This window comes from Cimex lectularius, unplaced genomic scaffold (genome assembly GCF_000648675.2).
Source record: "Cimex lectularius strain Harlan isolate CLEC.00 unplaced genomic scaffold, Clec_2.1 scaffold99, whole genome shotgun sequence".
Lineage (NCBI taxonomy): Eukaryota > Metazoa > Arthropoda > Insecta > Hemiptera > Cimicidae > Cimex > Cimex lectularius.
Window position 1 is genome coordinate 602,118 of NW_019392713.1, and position 13,326 is coordinate 615,443.

The 13,326-nt window shown below is 37.9% G+C and overlaps 2 protein-coding genes across 2 annotated transcripts in view; both read right to left on the reverse strand.

Moving 5' to 3' along the window:
- Positions 1-13,326, reverse strand: part of LOC106673053 (NK1 transcription factor-related protein 2-like) — a 197,396-nt gene that overhangs the window by 96,218 nt on the left and 87,852 nt on the right. The gene's annotated exons all lie outside the window — the stretch shown is intronic.
- LOC106673083 (protein ALP1-like) lies at positions 5,757-8,665 on the reverse strand. Its single transcript, XM_024226431.1, has 2 exons — positions 8,197-8,665; positions 5,757-7,000 (listed from the first exon to the last, which is right to left on the reverse strand). The coding sequence occupies exons 1-2, from the start codon at positions 8,514-8,516 to the stop codon at positions 6,100-6,102; spliced, it is 1,221 nt and encodes a 406-aa protein (XP_024082199.1). The 5' UTR covers positions 8,517-8,665; the 3' UTR covers positions 5,757-6,099.

The following is a 13,326-nucleotide window of genomic DNA, read 5'->3' on the forward strand; positions in this document are numbered from 1 at the left end:
CACCCTAACGGATAGCAATGTGACATTTTCGACCCAACACCTAACATTGGCCCCTATACAACATTACTCGCCTCTCATTTGTTCCTCAGGTTGTCAAACACAGAATAGAAACAAAAAGTGCAATCCATATACATACAGCACCACAAACATAAAATTCTGGTCATATTCATACCCCCGGAGTACTTCTTCGGACAGTGTAGAACCTACTCCATTTTTCGCTAATAACTTCCTTTCACTCTGCAGACGTCACAACTCACCCCATAGTATTCGATATTCCTCGAGGCGGGGTTAAACAACCCCTTCCTTTCATTCCAGCAAAATACAATACAGGCACAGCATAAATACACATAAACAGTTTAGACATTTAAAAATCCCTATAGCCCTGAGGTACCAGGACGGCGATCTGTGCCCGCTGCTGCCCCCCAAGACTTCGCAAAGGTCCGATGTTACCGAAATATTAGGGGTATTCGCGAAGTTTGTAAGATGTTAACTCGAATAAAGGTTTTGGTTGTCTGTTGTGTTAAATTGTAAGATGCCAGAAGTTAGTAAAAAAGGAAAATTAATCTTCTTTCATTCAAAATGCTATATGTGCACTCGAAAAGTACTAACAAATGACACGCTTCAATTCGTGCCGACATGTCTAACTTGTATCCTAACGTTTAATAGCCTACAACTTTATAGGATGTGGGATGTATCTATTATGAATGAGAGTATAAGGACAAGTCAGAAATTAACAAAAGAAATATATTTGTCTGATTTAATTAATGCGTATTTTTTTTATATTTATTTTATTTATTGCTATCTGTACATAATATACATTGAGCAAATAGTTAGTTATAAACTAATCTGACAGACCTGTCAGACCAGGAGGCAGTGGGGAGAGAAACCAACTTTTATTTAATTGGGGGGGGGGAGTAAAAGTTAATTCGGTGGGTTAGATAGAAGGTCACGAGGCCATCGTCGTTTTAAACGGCGTGGAGGATTGTAAGGGTGAGATGTTGAGGAAAGAGTTAGGGCTANTGCTCTACCACCTGAAAAAATCTAGCCGAAGGTCGTGGGTTCGAATCCCTCTCGTGCCATTAACTTTTTTTCATCTCAACTAAAAACCTTAATTAATTGTCATGCATTAATTGGTCAAGAGGACCACGAAAGTAGTGAATGAATGTAATATTATATTTAAATTGTTTTATTATGCAATGGAATATTTTAAAAGGTATACCGTAAAATTTATTTTTGTTTTTTAAAATTTCAGCATATCGTCAAAAAATTAAATTGAAATTTCCTTTCCCTCGAAATAAAAAACGAGACAAACCGTTAGGGATTGTATTGTCATAGGGTGACATCGTTTCAGGTTTCAAATTAATAGTGATTGTAATAATAGATAAATAATAACATATAAATATAACATAATAGTTAACATACTTCTACGTAACAAGACAATGCTCACACTGTCGAAAATTAATATAAAGTGCAAGATGGAGTAAGTCTTCGTTCTTTTGATCTTCACACCGTTTATCAATATTCAGGCATTTTTATGCACCGATTGGCATATCTAATGGAATCATTTGTAATCCATCTATTTATTATGTGAAGAGAGATGAAAATTTGAAAGAAAGCGATGTTCTATTCGACTGAGCAGAAATAGCCGACGACAAAGGTGACCGGACACTACACAGGACGGAACAGGTGCTACTGGGGGGGAGGGTCATTCGCCCTTTTACTGTGCTACTGCCAAATCTGAAGGAAACGGCGATTTGTTTGAAGCCGCTTAACGGCTTAATCCACCAGCCATTTTTCTCTATCGCTTATCTCACTAACTGGAAAACACCTCGGAGAGCCAACGATCGCACCTCTGAGAAACCCGATAGCGCAAAAAGTTCGACTCTTGGACTCTGACTGATTTTAATGCGTTCGATCATTTTTAAACATAATTGAGAGTATCATATCAGAAAAGACTGCGAACATACAACATACATTTGCATTTATATGATTGTGTAAAACAAAACGTTGATACGTTTAAATGTGGAAGCAACATTACAATTATTTATGTTGAAATTAATTGCAGCAATGACAATATTTCTGTACTCCCTTTGCCTTGAGATCCACTACCAGGTCTCCTATTGGCAGTTCCAGTCTCTCGGAGTCGGGCTAAAGCAAGATGATGTCTTTCCATGGTTAAAGATACAACTGGATACAAACCTAGCTACTGTTTGGCGGCTAGTCTCGCGGCGTCGTTAAAGTTTAATCCATATAAACTACACAAAAATGAAGAGAGATATTTGTAATGTATTCTCATTCTAATAATTTTAATTAAATTAACCGATATATTCTTGCCAGTTCGACAAAGCAAGCTAGAAACACAAACCAAAAAAAGTTAATCCTCTTTTTCAATAACGGATTTACTTAAGAATAGTAAACATGAAGATTACTCATTTTATAAACAAACACCTTTACTCGACTTTTCTCCATTTTAATCCAGCTGTATTCTCTTTAAACATGGAAAGACATCATCTTGAACCAGAAGTTCACAATATTAGTAGTAGTAGGGAATGGGTCATCAATTTTATTGTGAGAATGGTCAGATCGTGTTCTGCCGGGCTTTAGCCCAATTCCGAGAGACTGGAAATGCTAGTAGGAGGCCTGGTAGTGGATCTCAGCGCAGTAAGACGCTAAAGCGGGGAAAACACTAATCCGATGCAACGCTATGCGACGCTACACGATGCTACCCGACGCAAATCCAAAGTCCAATTTTCCATAAGGATGTATTACCCCCACGCACATGTTCCCGATGCTGTGCAACACTACCCTACTCTACGCTCTGCAGTCCCCACCGTCCAGATTTTCGTCGGGTCGCATCGAGTACAGTCGAAGACAAAAGGACCGGACACTCATATTTTTATTCGAACTACATGTTTTAGTGTCGTTATATTAATTACAACAAACTTATTTTAATATAAACTAAATTAACCAAGATCAAAAATTCATTAGTTTTTATTTTAAAAAAATAAAATAAAATAAAATAAATAAAAACAATTTGAATGATTTGGCAGCAAACTGATCAAACACGGAAAAACCATTTTTTGATATAATGAATTTAACTAATAATTTATTACACGGTTTTGCTCATAAAATTTAACTAACAGTTATTCCACGGTTTTTCTCATACCATATTCGTCGAGTAGCTTCAGAACAGGGCACTCATACTTTTTGTAGTTTATTTCAAACTATTTATATGTAGTTTCGTCTTTAATTACAACATTCCAATTTTAGTATAAACCAAATTGAACGAGGTTAAAAATTCATGAGTTATTAAATTAAATTTAACTAACAATTTATTACATGGTTTTGCGTCAAAATAATGCTTTAAGAACCAAAGAGGCTTTGCGATTGTGACACTGATTTGTGATGCACGTTGTGTGACTGTATGTGGCGTGCGCTTGACGTCGAATAGATGTGCACACCCTTCCAAAACGTGGCAAGGCGTCGGGTAACATCGGGTAAGTGTGTTCCCGGCTTAAGGGGGGTGAGAAATATTGTCACTGCTGCAAGACGGAACTCTTCCCATAGTACCCGCCAGATCATCATCAGTATTCATCAGTGAATTACAGGATGTTTTGGCACAAAAGATTGCACATCGTGCCCCTTTGAGACGACCTGTAGCAACAGTGCGCCACTTGCAACTCACGAGAATATGGTACAGCGATCGGCTAGAAGGGTACAACAATTGAATGCTGTTATGTTTACTAATGAGTCGCGTTTCTGTTTGTGAATTCCAGTTTCTTCTGCTATCACTATATAGACAGGAACGCGGACTCATCAGCATACATAATAGTATTCCAATTTTTTTTCTGTTCTAGGCGCTTGCTGCACCATATCTCCTGAGTTACTGATATTGCAGGTTGATGCAGGTCGTCTCAAAATGGCATACGATGTGAGGCCAATATCCCACAATACGATTACGAAACGTGTCTGTTGATAAAGGCCTTGCCAAAACATCTTGTATATCATTTAGTATCTGGCGGGCATTATGGAAAGGGTTCGTCTTGCAGCAATGACAATATTTCTGTCCTCCCTTAGCATCGTAATGCGTTGAGATCCACTACCAAGCCTCCTACGGGAGGACCTTGGCTAAAGCCAGGGAGACCACGCTCTGAGAATAACTTAGTCAGGATGGTTCAAGTGGTTAGAGCAGCAGCGTATTGAGCCGAACGTCGTGGGTACGAATCCGGCTCGTGACACTAGCGTTTTAATATTAACCAAGACCTTAGATTAAAAGTACAATTAAGTTTAATGATTTAAATCCTGCATGTAGATATGACCTCGACGAAGAGTTTCTGTCGTCGTCTCTGTAATCACCTATGGTAAACACAAAAATTACGTTTCGTTGACAAATCTGTGCATTTGAGTTTTGGGAAAAGGCGCTCTCTGGGATTTTCTCTCATTCCCAAGTTCCCGATTTCACGGCTCTGCCTTCTTAATATGAAAAATGAATCCAAACGCCTCGCCCATCCATGAGACAATGGCGCGTGCATAATACGACTCTAATAATCCGTTAGTTTGACGGATTGCGGCCCGTCGGAGATGTTCAGGGCAGATAATAGCTTGGGATTAATACTCTCTTGGCAATTTAATTGGGTATTGTTACGATTGCGACATTAGCGAAACGAGGCGTTAAAGCTCCCACTCTCCACGACTCCATTTCACACTCGCCCATATACTAACGGATTATTATTTATTGACACTTTTTCGCTTTAATTTTCCAAACATTTCGAAATGTCCTGAATCAGATCTCGTCGACGCGGCCGCCAGATCGAACGCCATACAATTTCAATATTCAATCGTCAAATAGAAGAGAAGTTTATTACATTCCGGTTTAATAGTAAATAAGTCATAATATTCATAAATTAAAACATGGAATGTAAATCTAGTATTTTTTTAAAAATTAAATCATTTGTGAGATTTCTTCCTGTGGTCTGAGAGATGATAAATCTAACGTTTCAGAGTTACCTATCATCCTGGTCTGCCAGATGGTTATTGTTGGTTCAGATGCGTTGCGGCATTTCGCCATCTTCAGTGTATGAATAATATTTGTGAAATGAAGTTTAGTTATGAGGATGGTGGGGTGGGTTGCGTAGGTATTAGTAGTATTTGGAGATTAATTAATTCCAATTAGGAGATTTATTGTGGTATAATAAAGTTACCTAATAATTATAAATAATCAGATAATCTGTTGATGCCTGTGTCTAAGGACATACCCAGGTAATTTAGTCGCACCGTCCGATGGGTTCCATTCTCGGAAACATTGTTTGCGCAGCGAGTGCTGCTTGTGGTCCTCTTTACAGAAACATTTTGGTTTTACGTTTTTTTAACTGTATTAATTATGTACGTCATTCTTGGAGGGTTACTTCTAATGCAATAGAGGCTAAATTAAGGTTTAGCTTTTTCTATGTCTAAGTGTTGTGAAAACACAATTGTGACTATCGAGGCTCTTAGGTTCCGGTGGACAGAGCGTTAAGGATGATTCACGCTATACCGTGTCGGGGCCGAGCCGAGGCACGGAGAGTACACGGTCAAAGAATATTGACATTATTTTATATGCACCCATTCACGTTGTACCGAGCAGCGCCCGAGCCAGGTACGTGCTTGGAACGTGCCTCGGCCGTGCCTCGGTGAGAAAAGGGGCTGAACATTTCTCCCCGTGCCCGGGACGGTTGTCTACCCCAGTTTTATTGCGTCTTCCTCAGCGAAACGTTAAAAATGGATGACGAAATTCTTATTGAATGTGTGCGGAAGTACAGTTGCATTTACGATATGTCGCATCCAAAGTATTTGGATGCCAACCACAAAGCCACCATATGGAAGAAAATATCAGAAGATTTGCAACAGAATGGTAAGTAAAGATAATTTTTATTTCACGAACAATAGACAAAACATTCACTGCGACAAAACTGTTATTTATTTATTATTTATATTTATTTACATTTTCGTCTCTTACGGATGATGCACTATTCATAACATTTACAAAAATTTTCAACCGGTGCAGTATAATAGCTTATTGACACGAAGAAATTAGATTCATACCTAGTAATCATAGACTATTTAAGGTTCAACTCCATGAGCAGCTGTAGTCGCCAAATAATTTTTAAAGAGCTCTCTCACTGCAAAAGCATCTTCGGCTGGTCTCCCTGGTTGACTGCGCAATGGCTCAAAACATGGTTGTGGTTGTGAGTTTTGTGTCCCGTCATTATAACTGTGTGGTAAATGTACACTGTCACTACGTTCACGTAAAAAATTGTGTAGCACGCAAGTGGCTAAAATAACGTAATCCACATTCTCTGGTGCCATTTTTATTCTTCTGCAATAAATTCTAAATCGTTGTGTTAAAATGCCAAACGCATTTTCCACCAATCGCCGAGCTAATGACAATTTATTGTTGAAACTTGTTTTTCCTGTATCTTCAGCTGATTGACGCCCTGGGTACGGCCGTAGTAAGTAAGTTTTTAAGGGGAATGCTTCATCAGCAACAATTACGTACGGTGCAACGGTCGTTGTGTTAGGTAAATACTTCCCGCTGGGTATGTTTAGTGTACCATTTTCTAAGCGTTTTCCAAGAGAAGAGCGAGCAAAAATACCACCATCACTGTTTCTTCCGTAAGAACCAACGTCGACTGTAATGAATTTATATCGCGCATCCACTAACGCTAATAAGACAATGGAATGAGTATGTTTGTAGTTGAAATAAAGTGACCCGCTATTTGCGGGAGCCTCAATAGTAAAATGTTTGCCATCTAACGCGCCGATACAGTTGGGGAAATTCCATAATGCTTCGAAATCTCTTGCAACGGCTTTCCATGATTCTTCTGTTGGTTGTGGCATTACTTCATTCATAAGTTCGGTGACTATAGTTCGACACGTACTGTTTACGATTTGGCATACCGTTGAATGACCCAACCGGTAACTGTATGAAATACTTTTGAAAGAATCTCCAGTCGCCAAAAATCTGGAACACAACAAAAAACATGTACCACTAGTAACATTATAATGAATTTGAACTTGGTAATTAAATTAGTTTATATATTGTAACTTTACAAAACTACAGTAGATTTAACAACTTTAAACATTTATTACTTCTATAGTAACATTCATTGTGTATAATTTGTGTTGTTACTTATTTACGTATAATTCTGTTTAGATAATTTTTCTATTTTTTTACAGATCAAAATTGCAAAAAACGGTGGGCAAATAAAAGGGATCAATTCAAAAGAAATTTGAAAAAGCGCAACACCAAAAGTGGTCAAAGCCCTAACCTCATCAAAAAATATAAATATGAAGATGTTCTGGAATTTTTGCTGCCGCACATTAAGGAGCGTAACACAATTTCCAATATTGAAGATGACAACGAATCGGGAAATACAAACAACCAAGCGGAGATAAATGAAGAAAATGATGCCAATGACAGTATGGAACTTCCAGGCAGTTCTTCACAAAATGTGCAGCCAAACGACGTACCATTGGAACCACAACCTTCCACACCTCTTCCGTTGTCACAACCACTTGATGGTTGCCCATCATCTCTATCACGACCAGTATCAACTTCAAGACCTACTCGAAAACATCATCAAGTCCGCTACACTCGCAGAATGTCACAAGCACCACTGCAATATCCAACGGAAAGTGCATCGAATACCTTAATGAGATATATTATTGAAAAAAAAGAAAAGTCTCAAACTGACGCTCACCCTATTGACGCATTTTTCCAAGGTTTAATACCGACAATAAAAACGTTTTCTCCATACTACCAGCATTTAGCAAAAGGAAGAATTTTTTCAATAGTGCAGGATCTAGAGTACGCACAAATGCAGACATCCCCAGCAGATGAATCATCCACCAGTTCCACATCAACTGCTCCACCAATCCACCCGAATCCAAACTGGACTACAACACCCGACGCACATCCAAATCACTCGCCTGCTCTACCACAACAACCAGCAAAAAATGAGATGAGCACTTTTTTTTCTCAGTTCAATGAACATGACTATTAAAGCATTATTAAGACTATAGAATATTTGTACACGTTTCAAATACATGTGAAATTTGTAAGTATGTTACTTTTGTTTTAAATACATATTTTAAGTCGGTAATTATTATTTATTCTTATCTATTCTGATCCGGTTGTCTATATTATTATTGACTTACCTGAGACACACTGCTAGTCGCTCAGATGGCGAAATGGGCTCCTGAAAGAATGTCTTCTGTTTCGTGAGGCCACTTTTCACTTTTAGAAGTAAAACGTTGAAACACTCCCAGGACATTCGAAAATAGCCAAAGAATTTACTTTCGTCATCTAACAACTCTTTGTATAGTGTGGCAAATTCTCCCTCCAACTTTCGCTTTCGCCAAGTAGGATGCACGCCCCATCTCCTCTTTGCTGTGTGAAGTCGATCAACATGGTTTTCCCTTTCTTCTTCATCAAGTGCAACGGCAATTGCTGCTAGTTCAAGTTCTGAAAATTGCATTTTGCTTGTTACCCACTCACCAACACTCAGCCACGGTTCGCACGGAACTACTACGGAACAGCATGCATAAAGGCTCGGACTCCACTCGGACGCTATGGCTCGGTTGAGACCCGGGCTCGGCCCCGACACGGTATAGCGTGAATCATCCTTTAAGGAGTTTTGGCAGACTTACTTTATCACAGAGAATAAGGGTAGAATGGAGGTCATTATGTGGAACAAGTACCAAGATTTTTTTGGCTCCTTAATCTGATTGATTTTGATGGATTAATCCAAAGTGTCATGTTTTATCGAAAGCTTTGGTTTCCAGACCACCTCCCCGACTAGCCTAATGGAGACCCATACCGACGGAACACTTGCTCGATTTCATGAACTGTTTTTTCATTGAGCTTTAAGCATGCATTTTACCAATAGACCTAAAGCCGGGAACACACTTAAGCCAGAAACACATTTACCCGATGCTACCCGACGCAAATCCAAACTCCGATTTTCCATAAGGTTGCATTACCTCCGTGCACATCTACCCGATGCTATGCCACGCTAACCTACCCGACGCTCTGCGATCCCAACTGTCCAGATTTTCGTCGGGTCGCATCGAGTACAGTCGAAGACAAAAGATATTTTTATTCAAACTACATGTATTATTGTCGTTATATTAATTACAACATACTTATTTTAATATAAACCAAATTAACTGTGATTAAAAATTAATTAGTTTTTATTTAAAAAATTAATTTTAATGGTTTGGTAGAAAATTAATCAAAACACCGGAATACGATTTTTTGATATAATGAATTTAACTAACAATTTATTGTACTCGCTTCGGCGGTACATATACTAAAATTGGAACAATTTATTACACGGTTTTGCTCATAAAATTTAATTAACAATTTATTTCATAGTTTTGCTCGTAAAATTACACCATTTTGTAATGTCGGGTAGCATCAGAACAGGACACTCATATTTTTTGTAGTTTATTTCAAACTAAGTACATGTAATTTTGTCGTTATATTAATTAAATGTTATTTTAATGTAAACCAAATTCAACGAGATAAAAAATGCATAAGTTTTTATAAACATTGTTTAATCATGATGGTTAGGAGTAACTTTATTTAAAACAATTAAGTTTTACAAACAATTTATGAGATGGTTGTGCTCATAAAATTTAACTAACAATTTATTACAAGATTTTGCTCAAAATATTGCATTAAAAACAAAAGATGCGTTGCGATTGTGATAGTGATAAACGATGTGGACTGTACGCGATGTGAGCTTGCGTCGGATAGATGTGCACACCCCACCAAAACGTGGCAAGGCGTTGGGTAGCATCGGGTAAGTGTGTTCCTGGCTTTAACGCTACTCGACGCCTTCCCACGTTTTGGTAGGGTGTGTTCATACCAAGCGTGAAGCACACGTCACGAACAGTCACACATTGTGTACCACAAATCAGTATAACAATCGCAACGCCTCTTTTGTTTTTAATGCATTATTGAGAGCAAAACCATGTAATAAATTGTTAGTTAAATTTTATGAGCAAAACCGTGTAATAAATTGTTAGTTAAATTTTATGAACAAGACAATGTAATAAAAAATTGTAGTTAAATTTTATGAGCAAAACCGTGTAATAAATCGTTTGTTAAATTCATTATGTCAAAAAATGGTATTGCGGTGTTTTGATCAATTTTCTACCAAACCATTAAAATTAATTTTTTTAAATAAAACCATCATAATTAAATAATTTTTATAAAAACTCATGAATTTTCGATCTCGGTAAATAAAAAATATGAGTGTCCGGTTCTTTTGTCTTCGACTGTACTCGATACTCGACAGTGGGGATCGCAGAGCGTAGAGTAGGGTAGCGTTGCATCGGGTAAGTGTGTTCCCGGCTTATTTTCATTGCAAGCCAGATGGAAAATAACAAATGTAAGATAATCATGTTGATCGGTTCGACTGCATTGTAAGGAAAGGTGCTACAAACCTACTTTTTAATTATTCGGATCTGGAAGTTATGTCGGTTAATCTGTGTATATGTGTATGTTTAAACACTCTTTATTCCGTGCAACGAAGAATTTCACTTCTTCAAAAATTTCTAGAAAAAATTCTTTAAACCATTTATAAAATTTACACATCCATTATAATCATGTAGGTCTGAAGCACGACAATTTGATTCGTATTCTCCAGTAACTCCACGGTATGTGGTGGTGTCTGGTAAAGCAATTGGTTTGTAAAATTTGCAATTCTACTCGTCACATTTTCCTTTTCTTCCGGCAACTCGACTATTGAATAGGAAAAATTAATATTTTACGCCCTCTGTTAATAATTCTATTGACATAGGAAGCACATTTATCAAGAGGCGATGACATTCACCGACTAGCATTACCATACACTTACTCATGACTCACCGCGCTACCTCCGTCCGATTGTCAATTTCAATTTTGTCTGTTTCACGTCGTAATTGGAACGAGAGGTTAACAGTTAATTCTAATTTTTTATTTTTTTATTTAGGGTTCGTATTTCCTTTTTTATATTAAAATATGTAGTATATAATATATATTTCATGTTACAATTAAGGAACTAACAGAAAATGATATAGACTCAACATTTCATACATAATATTTATGTAAGGTATTGGTTGAGATAAAAAAGTCAGTGTCACGAGCGGGATTCGAACCCACGACCTTCCGCTAAATACGGTGCTGCTCTAACCACTTGAGCTATCGTCACTTCGATCCACTCGGACACCAACTCCCATCTCAACCTACAACCTTTCTAATTGTCCTCCTTTTTGCCATTTCTCACATGTCTCTATTCGATTCTCGGCGACAAATTAAATGGCCACGGAGAGCTTTAGTGAAGATATACTTGAAAAGCGGCGAAAAGGAGGGAAAATTCGAAAGGTGGGTGGAGAGGGGAGTTGGTGTCCGAGTGGATCGACTCACGTTAGCTGAAGTGGTAGAGAAGCAGCGTATTTAGCCGAAGGTCGTGGGTTTGAATCTCGCTGGTGATGCTGACTTTTTTATCTCAACCAATACCTTACATAAAGATTAATTGATTGAAAAAAGTCAATTGGTCAATCGGACCACGAACTCTAATGGATTTAATATATATACAGACAGTAGTAACAGCGACAAAAGGAGCAGGAATCGCATTCATGGTTTACATAAAGGACTAAAATATTTTCGAGGCTAAGTTAAATTAGACCACCTTCGTTCAAATAAAGTTGATGATGGGTTTTTGTATGCGGGTCAGTGAATTCATGTTGAACCGGCGCAGGGTCAATTACTGGGTCTGTGTCTACTCGCGGGTTTTTGAGTTATTCAAATGCATTTCGGCATTGCGTCGTTTTCAGTGAGGATTATTTAAAGTAATTCTTATAAAATAACAGTGTTAGCACTGATCCCAATACCGTTTATGCATGAGTTCTTTACTGAAGATGCGGCAATGCCGAAAAGCGTTTTAATAACTCAAAAACCTGCGAATAAAGACCCAGTAATTGACCCTATGCTGGTTCATAATTTGTTCAAATAATCACGCATAGCAGCTCGCAATCGTAAAGACACACCATTGGGTGAAATTACTCAGAAACTACTTTGACAACGCAAAAAGAAACTTCAGCATAATGGCCGACAGACAGTAGGAGCGTACTAAAATCAACGAAAAATTTCGGAGATAAGGAATGGCTAGTTGTATAGGCGAGTACCTTGCTTGGTATTTAGCAAAATACGGAATACTGGTGAATATTTGTTGGGTGAAAGCGCATCGAGGGTGGGAAGAAAAGGAGGCTCGCAAAGAAAGCATCAATGAACGAAGAACTTGAAATATTCTTCAACAAAATTCCAAGAACTTGCGTGAACAACCAAGTAATTTCGTCTTTGGGATCAAATTTGGCAGCAAATAGTGAAAGCTTTGCAAACTAAAAAAATGTTTCGATCAGTTCACGAACGAAGAAAATATGACACTGTTGTGCTTAAATTTAACAACTGTCCTGACTGATCTTACAGGAGCTACCTTCATCGATTCCATTTGACAGTCATCTAGTTGCACTTGTGATAACATGAAAGCGCAGGACATATCAGACATATTGTATGATGCTGTTTGTTTGAGCCAAACCGGATGAAACTGGCAAGGATGGTGGTGAGGACTGTAGAAAGATGGCCAAACATTGACAAAGTACTTCTCGAAAGATGAAAGAAAGTGTTTTGAAATTTGTAAAAGATATTGACTTTAATCTCTTACTGTAACATTTATTCTATACATTTTTATTCGTTTTCTATTATTTTTTTCTATATTAGTTCTATATTTAATTTATTAAAAGCATATATTTTTTAAATTTAAGAATCGCATATTAATAAAATTACATGAATTATTTTAAGGAGCACATAGGAAAAAAAAATATTTTCTTTATGTGCCAACGAATATCTAAAGCCTAGCCCACACTTGGACTCTAAGTTCCGCGTCATCGTTACGGGGCTGAATTTCAACACTCCTTATTCAAAGGAGATTCAGCCCCATAAGTTCCCTGGTGCCTGGAGTGTGTTGCGAGTCTACTTGATACAAGATTTTGAGTCCCATCGAAACTTGATTCAGTGATATAACGTTGCCCAAAATTGCAAATATAGACGCTTGTTCCGGGTCAGCCGGAGTGTGGTTGCCAGTTTCAGGGTAAGGGAAACTCAGTTTCAAAATTTGATGTTTTTTTTTTTAAGCGGGTAGTCACTTAACCGATGCAACGCTACCCGACGCCTTGTCTCGTTTTGGTAGGGTATGTACATCTATGCGACGCCAAGCGCACGCCACGTACACACAGCGTGTA